Genomic DNA, 27,062 nt, shown 5'->3' on the forward strand with positions numbered 1-27,062 from the left:
AATTATAGAATTTCAATGTTTAATTAACAGTTTTTAAAACACAAACCCTTGTGTAGGTGTATACTGGTATTGGCTTGAGTCTATTACACATGCTGGCATACCATATAGCAATTGGCAAATGTATCTGCATAATATATAAGCAGTGGCCCATGGTTATTGAGGTGAGTAGGGGCTGACTGGAGTATATAGAACCTCTGGCGGCAGAGGGTCCTGGTGATAAGTCCCCCAGAAGCCACAACCAGTGATGACAAAGTTAGAATAATTATGGCAATCTTATTCTGCAAAGCGGACTGAGGGAGAGCTTCAACCCCCAGCAATGAAAGCACTCCTGAAAACCAAAATGGATTATTACTTTCACAAAACAAAACCTCCAGCCTTCATTGTTTGTGATGTTGCTGACAAATGCATAATAGCTGATAAAAAAAGGAGTTGCATAATCTTAATAAATATTATCTGAACACCAATTCAAAATCCTTAATGAATGCTGGAGCTAGTACTTTTCAATCAGCTCTATAGTTGTAGAATTTATAAATCTATAGGCTTGAGCCAATTCTAAATACTTACTGTTTTATTGGCTTTAAGAAGTAAATGTTACAGCATCTTTTGGAAAATGATAAATTTTAATTTTTTGTTTGGTTTGTAATATGAGTTGTAGTTAACTGCTAATTGTTTGCTGTGTTTATTGTCTTTGTAGTATCTCTATGTATGTTTGTTGTATTTTATATTGTTGTATGTGTGTGTGCCCCTTTGGAAGGGAAGAGCGGCTTTGTCTGACTGTTTAGAAGTAGTAAACAATCAATCAATCATCCACGAAAAATGTCCAAAGAGCATGCTATATATTATTTTCAGATTTATATAAATTTAATGCTGTCAAAATCAAGATAATGCTTGATAACCAGATTATTTTGGTATCAAATAGACTGATTGATGATTGATTTAAACTCCGGGCCATGGCTGTTCCTCTTTACACTGATAATCAGTTATAGCTAAACAGTAATAACTGTACGTAGGGTATATTTAGGGAAAGGAGAAGGGGGAGGCAAGTGGGCTGTAGCTTCTGTCAACAGAGATCATGGAAGAGCTTACCCCCTCTTAAAACGTCATTAAACATTAGTGCTGATTGTATTACACCTCATAGATAACTAGATATATACAAATGCTTAGCTAGCTGAAATTCCGTCAAATTAATCAGATTCTACTATATACAAATGCATCAAGCGTGATATACCCTAATACAGCAGTAACAGTCAACAAACTTAATGGTGACTGCTGAATCACTTTCAGATTCAAGATAGTCTGATTTCCAAAAATATCCTGGAGAGAGGGGTAATACCCCACCCCTTGGCCAGACCCTTATGTATATAGGTCAAATGGATATTACAAAATACCTTTAAAAATCGAGATACTCCAATAGAGCAGTCACCCTAGCACAACAGTCAAGCTAATATTAATAGTGCCTGCTAAAATTACCCTGAGACCAAGAGGGTCAAATTTACTGTGGGGTACCTATGTTCCTTCACATGCTAAGTACACTCTCCCCTGGATAAGTCTAACAACACTCCAGTTCCCCCAAAAGCTACCTTCTCTGCCCCTGGGTATATTTGATTTATTATTGTGCTTATTACACTAAGCACATAGTCGCTTCCAATGTTGACACAATTCAGCTGACATAAAAAGTAGTACAGGTATATAGGCATACCAGTAATGACTACAATGGAACACAAAGACAACTTGTAAAAAAAATATTGCTACTTCATAATAGAGCGTGTGTTATGTATCACTTGAGATCCAAGCAAATACGTTTCATGCACACCTTATTGCGGTTGGGTTGTGTGCAGTTTATACAGCTATTGCATTTATCTGCTTTACATCCAGAGCAAGATCCACATCTCTTTCTGTGTGCTCTTTTCCCTGCAGGTCATGATAAGTGATAATGCAGTTTTGTTATAATACATGTGTTGAATGCAACCTTTCTTGAATGGCTGTCTAAATTAATGCATATAGTGCATATATTTGGCAAGTCCTTCAAGAAAGGCTCCACTGCACATGCAGCAGATTAAAACTTACTTGGTAGACTAGCAGTACGCAGTTGATCCACAAAAACCACATTTGGGTACACTACAATGCACATAAAGTACTTGTCTACTTGAGCACCAACAAGTTACTACATAACTCACTCACCAGGTAAAGTAATACTGTGAGGAGCTACATATATATAGAAAAAAAAGTATTGTAATGTAGACACAATGCAAATAGCTACTGGTATTTTGGAACTGGAGAAATACAATTTGTAGCTGGTGAAAATGTATTGATAATACCAATCAAGTTAGTGATCTGAATGTTAAATGTGAAATTCGATGCATTAAACAGTGTGCAGTTGTGGTTGAGTGTTAACACAGCACATATGTCGAATGCAAGCTATCTTGAATGGTGACTGCAATAGGCTCAGTGGCTGGGCTTAAGATCTCTAACTTCATTATGATGTTGTTATGGGAACAAGTAGAAACATGTTCAACTCTCAATTATATTTGGCAAGTCCTTCAAGAAAGGCTCCACCATACATGCACTTACTTGGTACACTACTTCTACTAGCAGATGTAGTACTCTGCTGATCCACCATAACTACATCTGAAAACATTACAATGTATAAAAGCACTAAAAAGTTAGCACACTACTCACTCACCAGGTGTAGTAATACTGTTAGGAGCTACATAGAAAAAGTATTGTAATTTAGACACTTTATTGTTTTAATACATTACAACATAACAATGCAAATGAAGGTCTTGCAGTAACCTTTGCTGGTACTATATAGTGACAGCTTATAAGTTGGTTGATGACAAACACATTAGTTTATGATGGTATACACTTAATATACTGGGAGCCTTGCATTTAATGAAGAATGCACTATGTATGAAAAAATGATATGAAGTTGGTCTGCGATTGCTTTGTAACTTCACTAGTTTGTCTCATGCAGTTTAGTTAGTGTCACCGCAGAAAAGGCTATCAAGTGACCATATTATAGCTGCATGCACAATACAAAACACAACACAAAGTGAGAAAGACAATGCAAACACAAAGGGTCATTAGCAAAAGTTTTAACGAAAAAATTCTTTATGGTAGGGAGAACACAATTTCAAGAAATAACAGTAACAGTTAATGGACAAATTCTTGTACAGTATAATCACAACCTAGCAACTAGATGAACTAGAGTATAGCTTATTAATTTTGTTGATGAAATGTATATCTTATGTTGCAATGTTCATCATATTATTATTTCTTACAGATAACAATAAATGGCAACAAAGCTCATGACATTTCCTGGGAGGCTTGACCTATGTTTGAACTGTACATGTGTAACTACGTATGTTACAGTTAAACTCCACCACAAGTAGGATATCATTGTTATCAACCTGAGGATAAGGTGAAGCCGAGGCCGAGGTGTTGATAACAGATATCCTACAAGTGCAGGTGTGCTATCCCACACTATAATTGAGATGTTGATAACATGTTGATAACATGTTGATAACATGTTGATAACATGCCTTCTATCCCACACTTTGAAGCATACAATTTCATAAAGAACTACAATGAGACAAGAAAAGTTGTGTATGGTTTTAATTATATGATACAGCTTTTTGATCCAACTGAATATGATTATTATGATTATGATTAAAGTACTGGTAAAGGCCCAGCCTGTATACCGGATCTGCACACAATAGTACAATAAAAAATATTTTAATCTTGAGTGACATTTGAAAAGCTTTAACTGATACCCCCTTGTAATGGTGGTATCGGAGTAGGTATATAGAGTGGAAAAATCTGAATTGAAATAGTTATTGATAATCTTGTAAAGTAGTATCATATCACCTCTGTGACACCTGTGAGCCAGGGATGGTGGCTGTAGCGCTGCTAGTCTCTCTTTGTACGGTTTATCTCTTAATGATGGCAATAAACATGTAGCCCTACGTTGGACTTTCTCCACTTTCCTTTGATCAAGAACAAAGAAAGGCCCCCATACTACGTTACTATATTCAAGTGTTGGACATACGAATGCTGTAAATAATTTAGTCAACATATCAGAATCTAAATAATCAAAAGATTTCTTAGTAATCGATTTACTTTTACAGCAACCTCTGTGGTATGCAGGTGGAACTTAAGTTGGTGGTCCAAGATAATGCCCAAGTCTTTGTAAGAATCAATATTGTCAATGACTGTTCCATCCAAATAATATGGCCCATAGTGATGCATCGGTTCAAGGTGCATATGCTTGCACTTCAAGATATTGAACTTAAGTTGCCAACGAATTGACCATTCATAAAGTAAGTCCAAATCATGTTGTAGTACTAAATAATCCTCGGTAGTTCTTAAAACATGGAAAATCTTAGTGTCGTCAGCAAACATATACATGGGACTTGATACAACTGAAGGTAAATCATTGACAAACATCGTGAATAAGATGGGACCCAACACTGAACCCTGTGGGACTCCACTTTTAACAGGAATGAAATTAGATTTTTTTCCATTAAGCACTACTTCTTGTGTTCTGTCCTTAAGAAAATCTTTTATCCACTGTAGCATCTTACCATGTATCCCAAAAGAAGACAATTTTTGAATCAAGCGTTGGTGGGGAACTGTGTCAAAGTCTTTTTAAAAATCTAGATATATCACATCAACAGAGTAACCTTCGTCTAAGTGTTTAGTGAAATAATCAAGTACATGAAGTAAAAAGTACACGATCTGCCAGGTACAAATCCAAATTGGTAAGCTGAGAACAAATTGTTCGATATTAAATGACTTATTAAATGATCTTTAACTATAGTCTCCATTAACTTACCAAAAAATGGACGTAAGACTGAATATGTAAATCAACTTGTCTTTCATAGTTTGACCTACTGGGGTTAACTTCCATTCCCAGGTTTAACTACCACTATAGTATGTTCACGTTGAGCTGAATCCTGAAAAACAGCTAAAAATTAAAAGTGGATTTTTTCTCAACAGAGTTAACATTTCAGCCAACCAGATGATTATTGGTAACAGCAACAGACACGTATGGTTTGGCTCCATTACAAGTTCGGGAAAGGACTGTAATGGACACTGTACTTATATGGCTTCCCCATAGGAAATGTATTGTGAAAAATTTGATTGGCCGTAAATATTATGTCAAACATTTGAACAAAAAGATTTTGAAATATTTTTAGTGGATCAAGCAGTACTACAAACGAGCCAAATTTCAAGATCGTGTGTAATTGCATCCATGAGTTATTAAATGTTTTTGAGGATTCAGCTCAACATGAACGTACTATACCGTATTCTCCTACTTTTTGCTTTGATGTAGAGTTTCATTGGGATAGAAGACAGTTGTATCTGATAGCTCAGATATCTAACAAGTACCATTAATTCATTCCATCCTATATAATCTTTCGAATATACCTTCTAAAATGCTTTCTAGTGGTTTCTAATTCCACAGCATAGAGCAGTTGCTTGCATGTGACATTACGTCACTGAAAACAAAACTCCATTTAAAATGATGTCGGTTTTCCTAATAACTTTGTGTTGCCTTTTGGCACTATTTAAAGCATCTAAATGAGCCCGCATCTAATTTAAAAGTAGGAATGTTTTCCTGGTGTGGGGTGAGTCAACGTTGAAACCGGGTCACTACTGCTGACCCGGATGACCCACTGACCAGGTTTCAACGCTGGGGTGAGTGAGCAGAGAGTAGGCAATAAGCTGTTCTTCTGCAAGCTGTATAAAGTGGAAAATGAATAATGTAACCTTTGTAGTAGGGATTTGGCCTGTTTCATATGCCAGGCAAAAATTATTGCATGTAAAACTACTCTGAATGTTACTCCGAATGCCATTAGTTTACCTGATATGGTTGTGATAACCCTAGTACTAGTAGTCCCTACACAATGAAACAATAATTTATAAATACACGCATATAGAAGCAGATAAACCTGCTGTAGAAGTGGTAACCACATTAGTCCCTACAAGTGGGTGAAGAGAAACATTATAATATCATATAATCATGCAAGGCGTACAATTTACCTGAAGAACTTGCAGTAGTACTCAGATACACTATATGTAGGAGAAACACAATTAATTCATAATATAATCATATAGAAATTATGACTATATAAACGTGCACCTCTATCATCAGTATTGTTACTGAAAAGTGAAACTGACTGTTCAGCTTCAGTAATCTACAGTGTTAACAAGCCGTAACTATTGGAGAAAGATGCACATAGAAAATAATTGTTATTATAAATTCTTGCCATTTCTATTTGTAAGGTAAACTGGGATGCAAAAATTACTACGCTTTAAAACAGAGAGTTCAGTGAAGTATAACAAAGCGTTACCATACCTTTAGGGCACTGCATGCAACTTTAGAAGTAATGGACCCTTGTGTTTTGAAAGATAACTGTTATACAGACCAGACTATCTATATAGGCCTCAAGAAACTCCTATAGAACATGGAATTCTATTTTTTTTGCGATCTTCAGAAGTTAAAGTAAGCCTTAATTATTTTGAATTTGGCTGGCTTCATTCCATTGCATTGTTTTTAAACCTCCTATAATAATATGATGTCATACTTGGATCTCTACACTATAAATATGCATAAATGTAAACCTATATAGCTATACAAATATAAACAGCAGTCTAAACAAATCAAAAGTCTTGTATATATGCTCACCTGGCAAGCTAACAACAACACTTCGTGTGACTGTACAAATGTAAGTAGAAGAACTACATACACAAGTGAATATATTTTACAGTGAAGACTTACCTTCTTTTCTTATGACAGCACTAGGCTGGGACACTACAGGACAGGCTATAATAGATCATACTCTAACAGTTGTTCACCTGGTTGGTTGATAGTGGTAGAAGCATTCGGAGTCATAGTGACTATATAGAAAGAAATGTATAATCATTTATATACTTTTGGCAAACATACGTATGTAGCTACCTGCTGCTGGTTGGCTAAAAGATCTACTTCTTTTTACTGTAAAAAGTAGTGATGTGAGAAAAAATGATGAACATTACTATCTGTCTTTTATTACAACTACAGTTACTCATAATGGCTGGTTTGATATACCATAACTCCTTGGCAGTTTACTATAGTACGACCAAATATCAAACATTTTTCTTAATGTTTGAAGTGACTATTTTATTACAGTAATTTGTCAACTGCTGCACTTTTTATAGTACGTGAATATTCTATTAGAGTAGTTAAACAAAGCTGTACAGTGCATCCTTAGTTATCTAAACTACTTAGTTACCTATTCCCCACCACACCTGATGATTCGGTACAAAATTTTCAATTCTTTATTTAGCCACCTTTCACATTGGCTCATTCACAGCTGTAATGCTATTCAACTACTAATATTCAATTTTTAGCACTATATAGCCCTTGTTAAACTGTTTCATCACCTCTTTTTTGTTACTAAGATATGGCCTCTACAATTTCAGCAACATTATTATAAAACAGCTCATGAGCACAATTTTGATTTTAACTTGAAGATATAGCCATAAGGACGCTTATTGTTAATGTTTCAGATTCCCTGCCCACATTGCTATGTCTCACTACCTAAATTTATCGTTTTCACCATTATTTCAACATCTTAGTGTGATGATTGTATGGACTGACTTGCTTACATAGCTAGCCATAGTGGAAGGTAGTCTGGTGCATGCAGCTACCCCTTCGATTAGAAATTAGGAGTCTGGTCTGTCGTCTAGCATCACGTAAGTACTTGTGCAGATGGAATGCAATGATAACTGCATAAAATAAACTCTTTATACAAGGCAATTGAACTTCATTCTTGCTGGGGATTTTAGGCCACTTATATTGTTAATCATTTATGTTTCAGATTAGGAAGTTAGCCTAAACCAATGTGGGCAGGAGGCTCATTATTTATTACAATTGTACAGGCACTTGACTTTTTATTAGAGCTAGATGAATGCTCTGTGAGATTATATCGATCTACTATTGAACACTATTATACTGCTGGTTAAAGCCTGAGCCACCCTTTAGTCTGATGTGGCCACCTCTTCGATTAGAAATTAAGGGTCTGGTCTGTCTAGCATCACCAGATTATGAGAATTAGATGCAACCAATCAGATAATTAATGCATAACTCATACAAATGTTTCTTGCGTTTTGTAATGGCAAGAATATAACATCATGAATATGCTAAGATACCCATTCTGAATGCCAAGTACACAAGGTTAAGAACACTTTTCCTGACCTCTTGACTAGGAAAAAAACAATGGAAACAAATACACCTACATCTGTCTATAAGTATATAATTTTGTTAGTACACTGTATTGTGTGAGAGTATAAACTGCAGACAGATCAGGCAGATATACATGTATACACACATGTACATGCTGGAACCATGCCAGAGCCAATGGATATACACCAAACTTATAATACAGGTTTTTGTAATTGAATTCATCGCCTTTGCGATTGAATTCGTCCCGTTTGCAATTGAATTCGTCCCGTTTACAATTGAATTCGTCCCGTTTGCAATTCGTCGGTTATGTAATTGAATTCGTCGGTTTTGCAGTTGAATTAGTCGGTTTTGCAATAGAATTCGTTGCGTTTGCATAACAATTTGTCATAAACAAAACGGCTCCAAGAAACCAACCTGTTCATTAAGAGATGAACTATTTATGCCTTGGAGAGTTACACTTGAGACACTAGAAGGTAATTGAAGCTGGTAGCTGAGTACGCGAAGTTGATAGCTGTCTGACAAGTTAATTAACTTGCTCGCAAGTGACCACACCCATCGTGAATGGCGCAGTAGAGTTTGGAATGTTGCTGGATAGGCTAGGCTGTAGAGGAAGAATTATTGCCTTATAAAGAGTTGTTTACTACTGTTGTACTTGAACAAGTTCTTGTAGCAGCTGCTACATCATATTTTCGTGTTTGCTCCAGCTGCCACTCTTGTTACGGACGAATTTAAGGTGGGGACTATTCTACGGAACGGAACGGAATGATGGACTAAACTGCGGAACGGAATGCTTTCTCAGATTGAAGCTTGCAGCTTACCATTGCTGTACAAGTTATCAGTGGCACTTCCAGCAGGTAATCAAACGTACCCCAAGAAAGATAAAACGAATTTAAGGATCGATTGTGGGTTCTTGTTGGTTGTCATTAGTAACGAAGTACTAATTGTGGGAATAGCTGACTCAGTGTGTTCATCTTCGGATATATTAAGTAGGGAACTTAATGCATGACTTGTTTTTACTAGTATGTGAGTTATTTTTACTTACTTGACTTTAGAATGTACAGTCTGAGGCCCAGCCTTTCTAATCGGCATAAATCAGTATGTGTATAGCTACACTACAAAGGAAACAAGTATGGTGACAAGCTGAATCAACTCAGTCTAAGCAGAATCTAAAGGAATTTTGTGCAGTGTGTGAGGAGCAAACATTCAGATACCTAGCTCAAGGAGGCTATATTGTGTGAACATCAATGATTCATTAACAGAGTAGTGGACTATTGTCAGATATCTCAGCCTGAGTACTGAGTTGAATTCTGGATGGGGTCTATTTTACAGAATGGAATGCTTTCTGAATCAACTTGCAGCTTGGATAGCTGCTATCATTGCTGAAATTGCATTTTATCAGTGGAACCTCCGGGAAAATGGAATAGGATAATTATAAAACATTAATTAAGTGATTGTTTAGGTAATCATGACTTTATTCAGTCTAATAAACAGAATATATGGTTGATTGAGTGAGGTATCACTTTCAGAATGTTCAGACGACCAGTGATGAGATGCATGGATTCATCGAATTTTTGTTGTGGTTGGAGACATTAAATATCCAAAAGCAAACTGACTGTATAATATTAATATTAATTCACTTTCTTTATATTTTCTCAATTTTGAGCCTGTATGCAAATAATTGAATTTTCCTTGTAAATAGAAATCCTAGAATAAGATGGGAGAGAAACTTATCTTTGTTTACCTATACTGTACAACCAAGAGTTCGTAATACTGATTTGTATGGGGGAGAGTGTCTAACTCTCAGTATGGCCTGTACAAATACCCTGCGTAAAGTTCACCTTTCATCAAATCAACACCTTTACTGGGAGATAGAAAACTGTTGATTAGTGTTGCTGAAGAAGGTAAAGCCTTTGTTCTGAAATAAGGCCGAGGTGTTACTTTAAGCAGGGTGTTTGGTGAATGCGTTCAAGTTAGACACTATTATGAACTCTTGGTACAACTTCAAAGGAAAATGAAGAAAACATACAGATGAATCAATAAAATCACTATAGTAAGGTGAATTACAGACTAGTGAGATCTTGGTTAATTAATGACAGTGGTTGGAGATTAAGTGTGGTAGCTTCTTGTTCCTGAATATGTTGCAAAGTGGAAGTACAAATCAAAATGGGATATCAATTTCATTATGAAAAATTTGTATACATAAATAATCTAGCATTACTATTTCATTTGTCCTCCACTTCAACATGCTACAACAGTACTAGTGTCAGTACATTGGCAGTGAGTCTACCTTGAAATCTCAACTCTAGGGTAGATCCAACACAGGACAACCCGCACTGTAACAAATACATGTGATCCCATTGTAATTTCATGGACCAGCTGGACTGGGAATCACTTGAAAATAGACGAACAAATTTAACCTGTTTTGTTTGAAGTGAAGCATGTGAAATGTTACACTTAAGAAATCCTAGGATTCTTAGGTGGCATGTAATTAATGTGAGTGTTCCATTTCAGGTCTGACTAGATACATTGAAATTACACACACATCCTGGTCCAAATCACGTTTGCCTGGTGGCTACGGGCATGGTTTCACATGCGGCTTATAATAGAGATTTGGCTGATCTTGGAGTTTTGGCATTTAGCCTGATTCAAGGCTAGCAGTCAGACACATCCTTGAATTGTGCAACAGATAAAATCAGCTCACTATTGAATACGGCATTAGTCCATTGCACCAGCTGTTAATATATAAATAACTCCATGCATACACTTCAGTGATGTTTGCAGAATATACCCTCCTTGCGGTCTGCCAAAATATTTGCTCCTCACACACTGCACAAAATTCTTCAAGTTTTAATTCAGCTGGCTCTTTCCTGTTACCAGTATCTTCCTGCTTGCTTTATTTATACACTGACTTATGACTTGAAAGACCGGCCCAGACTGTTTTCTAAAGTCTAAATAAGAAAAACAGCTCACATAAAGTTCCCTTCCGTATGGATGAACATCACTGATACAGCTCATCCCACAATAATACTTCGTTACTAATGACAACCAACAAAAACCCACAATCGATCCGTTAATTCTTTTTATCTTATGTTTACTCACTCACTGGAGATGCCACTGCTAACTTATAAAGGAAGTTTCAGCAATGGTAAGTTGCAAGCTTCAATTTGAGAAAGCGTTCCGTTCCGTGGTTTAGTCCATCATTCCGTTCCGTTCCGTTCCGTAGAATAGTCCCCACCCGAATTTAACTGCAAAAGCGACAAATTCAGTTGCAAAACTGACGAATTCAATTGCAAACGGGACGAATTCAATTGCAAAACCGACGAATTCAATTGCAAACGGGACGAATTCAATTGCAAAACCGACTAATTCAATTGCAAACGGGACGAATTCAATTGCAAAGTCGCCGAATTCAATTGCAAAGTCGCCGAATTCAATTGCAAAAACCTGTAATATACGTAATTTATACATACCTAGCTGAGGTTTCTTGAATTTGTACTTTTTACGCACTATGATGAAAGCGATAAACATGAATAAACAATAAGATGATAATACATAAACATACTTGGCGTGCCTCCTGATTGCCAATTGTAAGGTTCTAATTAAAAGTATAGCATCATTTAGATTATTGAAGAGGTTATTTACCTAATCTTCGAGTTGGTAGTGAATGTGAAGAGGCAGGTAATACTATAGCAAACATTTGTGCAAGTACAAAATTTCAACAAATTTCTTATGAAAATGAAATATTCTTTTCCCTCTGTCTTTGTTCCACTATTTTGTGTTTGGGTAAGCAATGGTTGCAATAATGTTAGCAGGGGTGGATTTAGGGAGGGGGCTAGGGGGGCTGTAGCCCCCCCCCCCCCCCCCTTTCCTTTCTAAGTTAGTACTTGGCCAATAAAACCCTAAATCTTTTATGAGTATCAAAAGCAGACTTAATCATGCATCACTACCAACATAAATAATGTCTATGTAACTATACCTATTGTTCAACTCTGTTCCAGGAGAATATACCTTCCCTTTCCTCAAGAGCCCTTCAAAAACAAGTTTTGATTGTGGGTTGCATCTCCAGTTACAAAAGTTTTAATTGTGGGTTTTGTTCTATTCAGATGATTAGCAGTGTTTTCCACTGTGGCTATAAGAGGGTGATTAGTGTGGTTTTTATATTTTTTTAAATGAATTAGCTATATGATTCAAAGTGTTAGTTGGTTTAATCAGTTATAGATTTATCAGCTTTAGTATAATATGTTGTTGTTATTATTATCTACTTTACCAGTTAGGCACTGGAGGGTGTAGCTAGTCTACCAACTCAGCCATTTAGCAAACTGTTGTCTTTTGGTAATTTGCAGTCTCATAAGGCAGCTATAGCATATTCACCCACCTTTGTCTTTGAATGTAAAATCTGAATTACCTTCTGATATGACCCCATGCCTCGCCCCATGCTGCAGGTTATGGAGCTGGCATTTGTAGCTAGCCTAGTTCAGTCTTCATAACCCGGCAGATATAATAAGTTGACTATCACAACAACAAATTCAGAAAGCCCATAAATGCAAATATAGTTGCCGGCACTTTGTTAAGAATTGCCAGTGGACTAGCTAATTGCTACTAGTACCCTTCACTGCATTCTGCTTTTCAGTACACTTTATTGGTGTTATTGTTACTAAAACTTTACAGTGACCAGCACTGAAGGTCTGACAGCAACATGTGCTGCAGCCTTTAGATTACCTAACCTAGCAAACTGTTATGGCTAACAAACTGTCACTAGGCTAAGGAGCATGCATACTAATAATTGTGACGTTCAACACCACTCTACTTAGCTATACATGTTTTTGCCTCACAGAATTAGCTGATTAGAGCATGGCTAAGAGGAGCTGATGCATTATGACGTATAGCTAGCCATATCTAAATGTTTGGTAGCCACAAATGAAAAGATTATCATGCATGCATTTTTATTTATTTTATTTATTTATTAAGGCTTTACAGCACAAGTGCTGAAGGTCTGTAGGACACCTGGTCCTACAGTCTGTTTAAAGTTGTTACAGAAACTGTGTTTGAAAATGTGGAGAAAGGAGAAAAAAATCCATGACTGGACCTAGGCGGCCTCAAACCTGCAGCCATCCAATTCGAACGCTTACAGGAGTCTGCCAGGCGGTCAGGATGTTTTCTCCTTGTCAATTTCATGTATATGCATCCAAGGAACTCTGCATGATAGCTATACTCAATGCATGTTGGAATCAGTCTTGATTTAATGGAAAAGTAAAATTTGAATGATAATAAACTGAAATTCCATTATTTTCTACTGAAAACCTGCTAAAAATACTCAGATTCACCTTGAGGGCCTAATTTTCAAAAATTTCCTGGGGGGCATGCCCCAAACCCCCCTAGATTGGCATGCTAGTGTGCTTTGCACATTAATGTAGTCATTATTCCAAATAGCTGATTTGACTGTGGATACTACATGAATCTTACAACTATAGCTAGGGCCTTGTGAGAAGGCTTGGTATTTTCTAATGTCTGGTTAGTTACCTATGTCCCTGTCCAGCTTAGCCCCCCCTTTCAAAAAATCCTAGATCCACCTCTGGTTAGCATCAATTAACGTTTACCATTTTATTGTAGTTCACACTCTTAACTCTAACCTTTATAGTACCCACTTAATTCCTCTTGCATTTACTTAAATCTCGATGCTTTTTCTCTTGCTCTTTCCTTATCTTCCATAGTCAATTAGACATGCAATTTGTATTTCATATTATGAGTTCAGCAACGAATGATTTAGAAAGCATTTCAAAATATCAATATGGGAGTTGACTGCAAAACCTGTTCCATTGGAATGATCACACACAAATTTAGCTATTAATTGTAGTGCAGTAAAAGATGCTGTCTAAAATACTACACAATGTAAACTGCAGTGGCGCAACTAAGGTGGGTACTGGTAGGGCGCAGGCCCAACCAATCAGTTCCAGTGCCCTACCAACTCAGGTACTCACCGTACGTAGCTAGCTATAGCTAAATTGTGCGATACGAGGTGCAATATGAAGCCTCCTACAGCTATGTAATTAATAATTATTATTATTATTTAAAAAATTGTATGTACGGCTAGGGCTGAGCAATAGTATCGATAGTGCGATATATCGCAATAGTAAATCACTATCGTTATCGCGATAGTAGGGATATCACTATCATGATAGTTATGATAAGCTCAGATCTGCATTAAAATTGTATCAACAACCCTTCTATACTGTTTTACAGTTGGTATTACCAGCTTTCTTACAAAGGAATGGCCTGTAAAAGCTTTACCAAAAGTCCATATTCATTGGCCGCCCACACAGTTAATTAACAAATGTCCTGTGCATGCAAAATAACTTTCTATATGACTGCAAATCATAGCTATACAACTGAGACTTTGTTAAGAGCAAAGTGTTTCATAAACTATCGGGATAGTATTCACTATCGTAATATTCAATGAGTAACTATCGTGATAGTAAATTTTTTCTATCGCTCAGCACTACGTACGGCTAGTGTCTTACTAAAGATGACAAACTTTAGTTATAAAATGCTACCAAATTGAACCTCAGCATGTAGTTTTCAAAACTATTCCTGGGGGGCATGCCCCCAGACCCCCCTATAGGTTCAGCATGCTTCACATGCCGGATGCTTTGCACATCATGGTTGCTGCAGCTTGTATGCATACAATGGTTCCCAACCAATCCTTCTGGGCTAGCTATGCTATTGGCAAAATGCAATAAGAAAGGTCTACACTGTAAAATGGCATCATGGAGTTGTAGCTATAGCTACAAAGTTTGAAACAGTTTCTGAACATTCAAATGTTATGAAATTAATAGTGACAGCTAAGCTACCTAAAGTGATGCTTGATGTTACAAGTTTCAAGATTTTAAAATTTGACCTGGGGCTATATTCTTATACAGGGTATATACCATACACACTGTATGCATTAATAAAAGAGAGAGAGAGAAAAAAAACAGGTAAAAAACCAACCAACAATTATCATTAGCTACCTTAATTTTTGCTGCACTAGAAAGCAAACCACAACTTTGTGTATAGGCCACATAAACTTTATTAGTTTCTTATCCTCCTGTACTCAAAATAGCAGTGTGGGAGGGCAGATTTTTATTTTATTTTTTACTAACTAGATAGCTGAATTAGCTAGTTAAAATAGCTCAAAACACAATTTTCTTAGACTGCTCTAGTTAGGTACCAACTATAAAAGGTGCTAATTGGCCTCCCTTAGCCATCGGTGGTGCAAAAAATCCTTGATGAGGTAAGAAAAACAGTGATGTGGGTGGGGATGGGAAACTAATAATTAAGTTTATATGGCCACACTATCAAAAATTATTATATATAACAAACTTCAATCATACCTGTGGAGCTTGCAGACACATTAGCACTGGTAAGAGGTTGGTATTTCCTGTTCACAAGTTGAGTACGAGGTCCGCTATATCCACTTGGTTTAATGTGGTATTCTAGAGCTCCTGTGTATAGGTTTGTATCCGCTAATTTTGTAGGCTTAACTTTGTGCATTAGATCATCACTTGAAATCAGTGGATAGCGTATCTGTTGAAATATTTTTTTGGATGTCGGCTTTTTAAATACCTTTTGATGACTGTGCCATCTAACTACTGCTAAGAACAGATCGATCTCACTAATATTAAGATCAGAACTTTTGCAAACTTCAAGTATGACATTCAGGGGAAGCTCTACAAAATCAAAACAATGCACAACTTTATTTATATTCGCACAGATAAATTTCTGGCAACATTTCTGCAACTGGTCACAGTTTTGGTTACTAGAAATAATAGTAATGGCAATAACATTGTTTACATTCAATGAATTCTCAGCAGACTTGATAAGAGTCGTCTCAAACGATCTAACTTTAAAGTGACAAGCAGCTGATAACATTTTATCCAGACAAGTTGAGTTGACAGTCACTTTGCCAGTGTAAATAAATGTTATTAACTTTGAAAATGTGACTGCATCCACCCCATTCTGTAGCACATAGGGAGAGCCTGTGGTACTTGAATCCCGATATAGCATATCGTAGAATACTGAAGAACTGGCCGCCACTATCGTTTTGTGGGCACTCACAGTACCACCATCAGACGTCTTGAATGTCACATCATGTGTACTGGGGTCATTCAGTAAGGAGCTTAATACTGTGGAGTTCCAATGAAGACTCCAGTTCGCCTCGTGTAACTCGAGGTGTATCTCCAAGTTAGTATTGCTTGCACTAGCAACTGCAACCGCGGGTAGGCTTGCCATTCTGTAAAGAACCCACTCACACAGCTATAGAGCTAGTAATGATCACTATACTACTGACAATTACAGTACACTACACCCAACCACGCCCATACGACATGCCGCCATTATTCTTGTTGAAGGTAATTCCCCACCAGCCTTGTACGCACAAATTTTCAAGGAACATAATTTCGCGGATTTAGAGTTTATTATTGTTTTTCACTGAGGTTACCTCGTAGAGCTAGCCCGTTACTAAGCAACCGCGAAAATTAGCTACGATGCAAAATTTGAGTCAAACTTTTCAAAACAAAACAGACTATACTATAGGCACAACATTTTCTACACCGTCATTTAATCTCTGGTCTCTATAAAATATCAACTCACAGTGACTTGCAGTGCTACAAGCCAATTTGTGATTTTTGACTCTGACCCATTTATTTAACTATGATTACTGGGCAGTCAGCACAGCTGGTGTGCCCAGGAGAAAAGGAAATTACAGTATTAGGTACAGTTATGTCTTGATGAAGAATTGTGTGTAGCGGTTGCAGTCTAGATATCTTTTGTCGTGTGTGTAGGGTAGGCCAAGATAGTTAATTTTAACATTTGAGTCATGGAGCTAGTTCTGCTGTAATCACTGAGGACCCACCTGGCTGCTCTATGTTGGATTTTTTCCAATTTGCCCACACCAACATTATAAAAGGGGTCCCAAACAGCTGAGGCAAACTCCATTTGGAGTCTTACCATGGCAAGATATGCTTGTGTCTTTACTTCTCTTGAACAATCACTCAAGTTAAAATTTAAGGTATTAGATGCTTGTTTGATTTGTGTAATGACCATGAAAATGTCTTATTCAGCATGATCCCCAGTACATGCTGGTCACCCATGCTCACAGAGCTGACAGAGCATGCATTATTATTACAGGGGCGAATTCAAGAGCTGGCAAGGCGACAGGCACAAACATGCTAAGTTACAGGTGGTTTGGGAGAGCAAATTCTCTTGCTAGTTTGCTGTGAAGCAGCAAATAATCACCTCTTAGTAGCGTCTCACCATTGATTTTTACCATTTTGGCCTTTGCAGATGGTTGTGAAGTCTTAAAAGCTGTTTAAAAGGCTATTACGAATCAGGGTCACAGCCAGACTTTTACACCAAACATCCTCACATACCGATTGTTACAAATCATTTCAGGGTCATATTTAGGAGGGTTCCAGACACCCCCTCCGAAATTTTAACTTGTGGCCAGGTTTGTAGCACTGCACAAGGTAACATAGTATAGCTACAGTGCATTAAGGAACATACATTAATTTCTCAAAAGTACATAAATTAGTAGGGGAGAACAAGGCCAAGGGTATGCCTTGATAAAGATCAAGGTATTCTAATAGAGCAGTCAGGTGTATTCAAATATATAGAGCGGTTTTAACTATTCTAATAGAACATTCATTAGAGAATGTAATTTTTAAAGGGATATATATATATATATATAAGACTGACTTGAATAAGTTAGCAGCTAAATCTTAAGTAAATTCATAATTATGTCACAGTATAATATTATTTGGGTCACTACGATATCTGACCAGCCATAAACCATAATTCACATTTGTTGGCTCTGTAGGTTTGTTCTTTTGCATGTAAAACTATCTTAGCTAGCGATTGAGGAGGATGAGAGTGCCATTAGGGCCGGAATGAAAAATAAAATTATTTATCTACTTAAAGGGAACATTGAAATAGCTTATACTAACTATACCCATGAAATCGTGAATCTAGTAAATTTTGAAATATTTTAATGTTCAAAATCTGTCAGTGGCTGAGGCTGCACCTCCAGACCTGGGAGACCCCTATACCTATAACTCACTACCAAATATGGAAACCTCTTTGTAAACATCCCCTGAAATCTATATCTTTTATGTACTGTGAATCATATGACATCAATTCTTTTTTGCATGAAAGACAAATAACTTCTTTTGGTTAATGTGTCAAGTGGTCTAGTGGGCAATTAGCTACAAACTTGATGCTTGGGTTGAAATGCTTCCTTTTGCAGCTGAAATTTTAGGCATCTATAACAAAGCTAACTGGGTTACAGCATCTCGGAGCTGCACTTTCAAAGTTACTTGATCAAGCTCCACAGAATTTCTAAATTGTCTTTAGAACAAAACAAAATGTAACCACTATGTATATATGATTCATTTTATGAAATTACATATAGGTGTATACATCAAGTCCTCATACTGTAAATGTTGAAAGTACACCATCGCCTTAAATTCCAGCTCTCTGAAGGAGATGCTTTAGAATATCCACAATATGTATAATCAGGTACGTAATCCCAAACATAGTCCTTCCCTGGTGGAAATGAATTGAAAACTCTTTGAAAGCATAGATTCAGTAACGTTGCTGGTTGTAGTTTCTTAGGTAATGTTCCATTAGAGTGATTGAATGCTCTATTAGAGTATTTCAATTTTAGCAGCTTTAATGCAGTTTTACTGTTGAGAGATATATTTTTTACCACCTCTTATTGATTCCTAGAAACGATTAGCTCTTCCCTTCTTGCTCTCTCCATCTTTTCATTGCCTATGTATGCAAATACACCTGTAGTGTAGCTTCTTATTAGTCTTCCATAGTAAATTTTGGAGGGGGGGATGTTTCAGCATCCCGTTAACCCCCCCCCCCCTTCCTAAATCCACTCTTGCAGCTGGTCACTGTAACTTAAGCTAATAATAAAAGGGCAAAGGCTGAGGTAAAGGTTACCAGAGAGAGGAGACATTTGATGGCATGAATCTTGTATTTGCTAGCAATGCCAAAATTCCTTGTAACTATGTTATACTTCAGCTATTGCAGAAAATATTATATAGAGCACTGGGCAATTCTAGAATCTAGATCATTGGCTGACTAGTTTCCAACTCTAAGGTACAAATAATCAGGGGTGGGGTCCATTAAAATCAAAAGTTAATTGTTACACATGAAAATAGCACCATTATGCCACCAGTTATAGTGATGTTGTTCCGATGACCTGATTCCATTTTGATGTTACCTCTTCTAGTGCAACTGATTCTGATGTAATGTTGATTACAGTGTTACTGGTCATATTGAGTAAAGCGGTGAAGTACATGTTCACACACATTCTCCTGAGTCCATCAACACAACACACAATATTATCACTACCACCATAAGTGTTGATGTTGGTCTCTTTATTGTGGACATGCATGTTGACTGGTGAGTATGATCAAACAAATGATCATCAACGTCATCCTATATGTACATAATGCAACATCAAAAATCTCGCATAAACTTCACAAAATTATAATGTTTGACGGATTTTGATTTAAATCTACTATATATATATATATATATGTACTATAATTCTTTAACTTTTGAAGTGAGTATTCAGCTTAATTTCCCATCCATTATAAATTCTATAGCTATGTGCCATTTTCTTGTACAACAGATGGTGGTATGTGTATTTTCTCACTTTCATTTGGCCACTTTTTTTAGATACTCAACTTACATGTCTGCACAGATTGCACTAAATACCGTGACTTTATAGTTGGTCACTGTTTATATGGCTTTTTAGTTTTTGAAATTTTGAGCTGTGCTATTCACTTAGATCACATACTGATCATGGCTTGAAGACATTTCCTTACCTGTAAAAAAATTAGCTGTGAATTTCACTACTAATTTCTGCCACAATACTCACTACATGGTAGTGAGGGTCACTACAACTTTAGTAGTGAATGTCGTCGCTACACAAAATGGTGAGTATTGTAGCAGACATTAGTAGCTAGTGACATTTACTACATTTTGTACTGTAGCTTCACTAGTTTGTTCTACTGTGTATACATGCGCTAACATGTAATAGTATAAAAGTCCACATGGTATCATCAAGGTATCACGAAATGTTATTCTTTAATGAAATGTTAGGGAAACATTTCCACCCACACAATGAGTGGGCAGGAAATAAAGTCTGTCAAAACATTCCTAACACTCAATATATATATACATATGTTTCCCAAAATAAGGAAAGACACTATAGAAGTCCATGCTGGCATGCACTAAGACTTCAAAGCCACACAAGCATGTGGGAAGCTTTTGTGGTAGACTTATTTTCTCCCTTCCTTTTGGGAAACATTGCCATATTTACAAAAGTACAAGCAAACCATATAGTGTGGAGTACATGTTATGGCTAGGGTAACATTACACTGTCCCAAAATATGTGTGATAGTATATATATATATAAGTGGTGATATCATAATGATGTTTACACATGAACAATTTGAGTTCCTGTCTGGAAGTGTCTTCCTATAGATGCAACAATGTTGATGTAATGCACAAGTATAGACTGGCTTTTACTTGTATGTGCTCTAGAGGATAAAATGTATTAAGTCTGTGTATATACACTGACAGCTTTCTTTAGGTGATAACTGTTGGCTGCATGCTGCCTTTTCTAGCTCCACTAAGTATACAACCATCATGATGACATACTGGCAAGCTACGTAGTTGAGAAGTAACAGAATGAAATAGTTGTTGTAAATATTATATAAGAAATTAAGAATGGCATAGCTGAGCATACGGGTTCAAGTTAAACTGGTTGATAATATCAGCTATACTTTAAAATGTCCGTTATAGACATTAATGTTAGGATGATTATGGTATTTTACAGTGCTCGCTAACTTTCACAGCTTTAACCATTTAATCAATTTCCTCATGATAATTATGTCAAACAGCAAAATTTTGTCAAATGTGCTGTTATCTACAGGACACTGCAACGGCTACATATAGAATTTGCTCACAGTTTTGTCCTGTTGCATGGTCATGTGCATGGAATTAATTTAAGCCTTACTTCGAGTAGCTGGTCTAGATATAACATAAAAATAGTAATAATAGATAGTAGATACAATTAATTTAGTTGGTTCCATTTTTCCAAATGGAGCATGGATCCCTAGTCCTGCTATGCACTGTGTTCATGTCCCTATAGATAGGTTTGTACTTAATGTTCTAAAACAGCCACTCAAACATTTGGGAATTGCTTGAAATGTTTTGACAGACTATTTTATCTTAGTAACAATAAAATGTCTTCTGTAACTCTAATCCAATTTCCTGATCATACCACACAACATAAACAATGGGAAACTTTATAGTGATCTCATGTTTGTCTTCAATGGAAAATTTCTTATAAGGCATAATGCCACGAATGTTTATGTCTTATGTGTTACATGCAGTTCTCCAATAGAGCAGTTATGGTCATATCAATGGATTAGAAGCACACAAGCAGTTTAGCTATAGAAAACTTTATGTACTTTACAGTATATGGCTAGCTATCAGTATTATAAAATATTTGAATTTATAGCAACTGCCATACTGATCTATCTTACTAATCACATTTTAGAACACTAGAACTGTAAAAGATTTAGAGGCAAAAAATATGGAGTGGAAAGTTTTGCTCTGTTGATATCTAGTAAGCTTTTCTGAAAGTAATTTTCAAATTAATGTGTTTTAATTAATTTTACAAAGTCATTAATGTATTTTGTCTGCATGATTTCAAGAAAACCAAAAGTAGCTACCTTGTGTCCATTCATTATAAGAGGTTCTTTATCCATAGTTGACAGCTGAAACATTGTGTGAATTTTCATTATTGCTGTGAGGCTAGTAGTGCTATCAGATTACCTTATGATCTGTTATACATGTAGCCTTGGACCACTATGGCACTACAAGCTTTTTGTGTTACAGAAATAAAATAATATTGACTGAATGCATTGTACAATATGCATGCATGCCCTTGTAGGTGTTATTGTAAAATAGGCTAAGGTTGAAATCTAGTATATATATATAGACCTGTTCATTATATGTTTAGTTCACTTGACCAAAGTAACCTAACTTGCTAGAATGTTTTAGAGATGTATCATAGTAAACTTGGACCATCCATCTCACTTTCATAAGCATTGGAATGAGATACGACGTTTAAATTCTATGCTTTTCTCTGACAGCAGATGTTGATGTTTTGAGAAGGTACTCAGGTAAAGACTTGAAACAGTTGATTCCAAAGAGTGTACAGTGGGAATGAGTAGAAATGAAAAATGGAATTGGCATATTTTAAAACAAGTTTAATTTTCATATCCCAAAAGTTAAACAGTTCCGGAGAAGCATATACTATAGAAGTACAGTACAGTTTAATGGTCAAATTTCAAGATCACATGCTATATAGTTACAGTGCAGATTGTGTTGCTCTTAATAAACTAGTATATCTGTTACAATTGATACAGTGTAATGTGTATAAGTAACAACCTATGTACGTACATCGCACGATTGAGCATAAACACCATTTGTACACCCTACACACACACACCTTGCATAAAGGTAAGGTGTGCAAGCTGCCATAGAGTTTTGCAGGAGAGTGGAAGTTAGCTAGCTTCAGTCTGGTAGTGTTTATGACACTACTATGACACGTTTTCAAATGATGCAATGACAACATATACAACAACTGAATCATTATAAAGGGTAGACCATAAGTTATAAAAGTGCCTCAGTGACCAAAATTGTACAGTTCAAGATTCTTTTATTCAGCCATATGAAAGTGTTTCCAAGAGATACTCTACTCAACAAAGGTACGTGTGGTTAGTGATGTACACTGCTAAATGATAATTACCAGTTGTGAAGGATGTCTACTATGGGTGATAGCTATACCGAGCAATACTATAAACCTATGTGCATGATTAATAGCTGCATGCATGGGCTTGTCCTCTGGAAGGGAATATTACAGGGTGGTCTAGAGACCCTGTGCATGGTCAACTCATGTAAGTATACATTATTATTGATAGCTTCAAGCAAGAGTCAATGTATATCCTCTCAAAAAATTTGAAAATTGGATGATAAACCAAATTGAAATTGAATTTACAAAGACACAGCATGCATACCCAGTGAACCAGCACTGGGACACCTGTGTGCTACTCAGGTGCTAGGAGTCAATGCAGACAAATTCTCCTGGGGTAGGACTAGTAACCCGCAGGAGGCCATACTATGTTGTGGGCACCTGAAGTCACACCTGGACCTTCATCTATTGTGTGAGACATGGACATGCAGTTAGCATTTGCTTCCCCATTTAATACCAGGTACCCATTGATGTTACAGCTGTGTGGGCTGCTTCCCTGGTTAACACCAGGCTACTAGGCCCACATTTAAACAGCTGGGTAGACTGGAGCAATGTGAACAAAGCTTCTTGCTCAAACAACACCAGTTTGGCATAACTGAGTATTGAATAGAGAATCTTTCGATTACCAGGCTGATGCTCTTGCCATTTGGCTATGCTGCCTCACACACACACACACACACACACACACACACACACACACACACACACACACACACACACACACACACACACACACACACACACACACACACACACACACACACACACACACACACACACACACACACACACACACACACACACACACACAACACACACACACACACACACAAACACACACACACACACACACACACACACACACACATGCAATTCACTAACACAAAAGGTTATAGCTATAAGTCCAGGGATTAATCGATTTGGCTTGATTCCTGACTCTTTCTCACTGGTGCCTTAAATTAGGGAAATACTTGCACATGTAGCTATGCACTCTAAGTCATCTTTGGGGTATGTGCATGATTCAAAATTTAAACTAAATTTATCTGACGTGAAAATTGTGACTGCCAGCATCGTCATTACTGTAAGTGTTGATACGTATGTACAAAATGAAGTGATTGCTATTACTCTCCTTTCCCAGCTGTGTCAGTTATTAAAATTTATATAAGGAATTAACTGAATATACAAATTATGTAATTTGTGCCTGAATTTATATACTAAATAATTATATTCACTGTGCACATGTGTAAATGTTGTGTCAATTTTATATTTTCTCATGTAGATGGTGAAAGGAAAACATGTTGATCTTGTTTTAAATGTAAATGGTGACAGGCAATCTTATACTACAGGGTCTACTGTTACAGGAAGTGTAGTTCTGAAACTTTCCAAAAATTTGACACCAATGCACCATATCAGTGTTGTTTTCTCAGGGGATGCTAATGTTAGCTTCAGTATAAATCTTTATGGTCACACAAGACGTTTCACCAATCCAACCAACTTGTGTACAATAACACAGAGAGTGTGGGATGCTCATGGTCAACGAGTCACTAGCGGTTTATCTGCTGGCGTTTATGAGTTTCCATTTGGGTTTCAGATTCCTACTAATATACTGTTGCCATCATCTTTTGAAATAAAGCGTAATAACCATATACAATATTCACTATTTGCTGGTATATCACAGTCAGGTACATTTGATTTTGCCTACAAATCAACAATTAACATAATTGAACTCACTGAAATCGTTGGCATAAACACTCCTGATCTAAGATCACCACATTCAATCACATCACAAATGGTAGTAAGCTCTTTCTTTCAATCCCCCAGATCAATTTTTCTGTCAGTTGGAATACAAAGGAAGGGATACTGTCTTGGAGAATCGATTGCCATCAATGCTACAGCTGAAAATCATAGCAGCAAAAGGATTGTTGCTTTAAGAGCCAGTTTGACACAAACAGTGGTTACTGCAGGCACTGCTAGATACAGACCCTCACCACTTTCATCTATGCTCACTGTACCTGGAAAGAAAATCCGATTGATGGTTTTCAACCAAAATGACTATCCTTCAACAACAGTAGTGGGAGAATTTTCACATTGGAATAATGTGTTGCTGCCTATTCCTTCAAAATCCTTATTACCAACTACTTCAAGCTGTCAAGTTATAAATGTTTCATATACTCTGAATGTGACGCTTGTTCTTCACAAGAAAAAAGATATTTCTGTAAGTATACCAATTACTATTGGAACTGTTTCATTTAGAGGTCAACTTGCAATCCCACACGTTCAATCTGCCACAAATTTGGATACTCCCATCATTGTGAGTCAGACATCATATTATGATTGTCCAAGAAAGCAACTTTTTCGCTCTGGTTGGGGCGGGCCTTCTTTTCATGGTGGTGGTGGTGGTGGTGGTTGTAGTGTTGGTGGTGGTGGTGATGGTGATTGCTGATGAAGCTTTACTATTTTAGTGATGCTCAAACAATATAAGCAGGGGCGGATCCAGGAGCTGGCTAGGGGAGGGGCACAAACAGGGTAAGTTGTAGGTGATTGCATGCATGGGGAGAACCATATTCTCTATAGTTCAGTGCTGCTTTTTTAAAGCAGCAAATAATCACCTCTTAGTGGTGTCTCACTGTTGACATTTGCCATTTTGGCCTTTTCAGATGGTTGTGAAGTCTTAAAACTGTTTAAAAGGCTCTGAATGACTTAAACAACAGCAACACGATAATTCTTTTTAGAGGCGCTTAGTACGCACGAAGGTGCTGGGTGACTATTTTACAGTTAGTTTGACTTCGGTTCGCATTGTTCTCAGGTGAATTTGTAATAAATGCTAGTAAAATGTGCATATTTTCGTAAGTTTTAAACTGATCTTGGTTGGCCTGACATAAAATTTACTAGCTGTTTTAATCAGAAGCATGGCTGGCTCCTCCACAAGGTGGAGAGGGGGGGGGGGGGGGCATTTGCCCCAAATGCCCCATCCTGGATCCGCCATTGATAAGGAGATATAGGCACTGTAATTTTTGTTCTGAAATTATCTACTTCTATAATATCTACTATACACATCAAACATATCGGTAGTTAAAACATTTATTAATTGTAAAGTATGTACTGTATCCACGTGCACTGTACCTACATTACAAGACTTCATATAATATTGTGTATATAAAGTTTGATGACATTTGTGGTTTTTAAAAGCACTCACCATGTAGTTACTGAGGGACTGCTATTCCAGACTGCTGCTTTAAAAGTATAGCTGATCCCCATTCCCTATGTTCATAGGTCCTGATCCACCCTGTGGTGTATGCATGTGTTCAATATGTATATAGTACAATGTAATGTACCAAGGTATCATCAAAATTACAAAAATTTGGAAAACACCATGTCACACATGTGACAAACAATGGAGATGGGAAGCTTTTTTGGTGACCTTGTTTCTGTAACCTAATATTCATATTATTGTTTATGAAGCCACAAATCCACAGTATGGCTTACATAGTGTTGTGTAGCTCAGGTAAGCTGTACCAATGTTGCACACGTGAATCATACTGGCAAATGGTATGAATTGTTTATGAAATGTTCTTCCAGATTGATGCCTCGACATAATTAAGTTTCTTATCCTTTCCTTTACTCTATACTTAATTCATCGTGTATACTTCATGATCTAGAATGTATTATGGTCCCCAGATGATGTTAGCATATACTTTAATGCTGGGCGGATATATGATTTGTACAGGTTAATAAGTGTATTAGTGTCAAAATAATGAAACGTCTTGTGAATAACTCTTGTTAGCTTTCTTGGAAATTGTGGTGGTAACATCACAATTGATTATATTTGACATCCCACTAAAAATAGTTGAGAACTGTAAGTGCTTAAATTAAATTATCAACACCACTGCTTATTTTTCATTGGTATTTTGCTTATTTTAGGGAATATAATAATCTATGATCTAATTGAATATG

At 36.7% G+C, this 27,062-nt stretch overlaps 2 protein-coding genes across 6 annotated transcripts; one reads left to right on the top strand and one right to left on the bottom strand.

The window, feature by feature from the left end:
- Nucleotides 1–1,659: 1,659 nt before the first annotated feature.
- Nucleotides 1,660–16,628, bottom strand: LOC136240691 (kelch-like protein 12). 4 transcript variants are annotated; one of them, XM_066031713.1, is made up of 16 exons: nucleotides 15,601–16,628; nucleotides 11,873–11,914; nucleotides 11,793–11,825; nucleotides 11,701–11,736; nucleotides 6,965–7,000; nucleotides 6,862–6,903; nucleotides 6,785–6,817; nucleotides 6,692–6,721; nucleotides 6,046–6,075; nucleotides 5,955–5,984; nucleotides 5,867–5,902; nucleotides 2,684–2,707; nucleotides 2,572–2,628; nucleotides 2,182–2,205; nucleotides 2,068–2,118; nucleotides 1,660–1,911 (listed from the first exon to the last, which is right to left on the bottom strand). In XM_066031713.1, exons 1-16 carry the CDS (start codon nucleotides 16,496–16,498, stop codon nucleotides 1,778–1,780), a joined length of 1,536 nt encoding a protein of 511 aa, XP_065887785.1. In that variant the 5' UTR covers nucleotides 16,499–16,628; the 3' UTR covers nucleotides 1,660–1,777. The 4 variants fall into 4 exon arrangements, with proteins under 4 accessions (XP_065887785.1, XP_065887786.1, XP_065887787.1 ...); XM_066031714.1 differs by lacking the exon at nucleotides 11,873–11,914; XM_066031715.1 differs by lacking the exons at nucleotides 11,793–11,825; nucleotides 11,873–11,914.
- Nucleotides 16,629–22,933: 6,305 nt separating this feature from the next.
- LOC136241639 (arrestin domain-containing protein 4-like) lies at nucleotides 22,934–27,062 on the top strand. Of its 2 annotated transcripts, XR_010694361.1 has the most exons (3): nucleotides 22,934–23,064; nucleotides 24,388–25,634; nucleotides 27,030–27,062. XR_010694361.1 is itself a non-coding variant. In XM_066032885.1 (2 exons), the coding sequence occupies exon 2, from the start codon at nucleotides 24,388–24,390 to the stop codon at nucleotides 25,549–25,551; it is 1,164 nt and encodes a 387-aa protein (XP_065888957.1). In that variant the 5' UTR covers nucleotides 22,934–23,064; the 3' UTR covers nucleotides 25,552–26,382. The 2 variants fall into 2 exon arrangements, 1 of the variants encoding a protein (XP_065888957.1); XM_066032885.1 differs by lacking the exon at nucleotides 27,030–27,062 and having other exon boundaries at nucleotides 24,388–26,382.

Source organism: Dysidea avara, chromosome 12 (genome assembly GCF_963678975.1).
Source record: "Dysidea avara chromosome 12, odDysAvar1.4, whole genome shotgun sequence".
Lineage (NCBI taxonomy): Eukaryota > Metazoa > Porifera > Demospongiae > Dictyoceratida > Dysideidae > Dysidea > Dysidea avara.

Coding starts and splice junctions, on each gene's coding strand:
- LOC136240691 (XM_066031713.1), bottom strand. CDS start 16,498: ATGGCAAGCCTACCCGCGGTTGCAGTTGCTAGTGCAAGCAATACTAAC. Junction 11,915..15,600: donor TGTGTCTGCAAGCTCCACAG/GTATGATTGAAG, acceptor TGTTTGCTATAG/TATTACCTGCCTCTTCACAT. Junction 6,818..6,861: donor TACCACTATCAACCAACCAG/GTGAACAACTGT, acceptor CCTGTCCTGTAG/TGTCCCAGCCTAGTGCTGTC.
- LOC136241639 (XM_066032885.1), top strand. CDS start 24,388: ATGGTGAAAGGAAAACATGTTGATCTTGTTTTAAATGTAAATGGTGAC.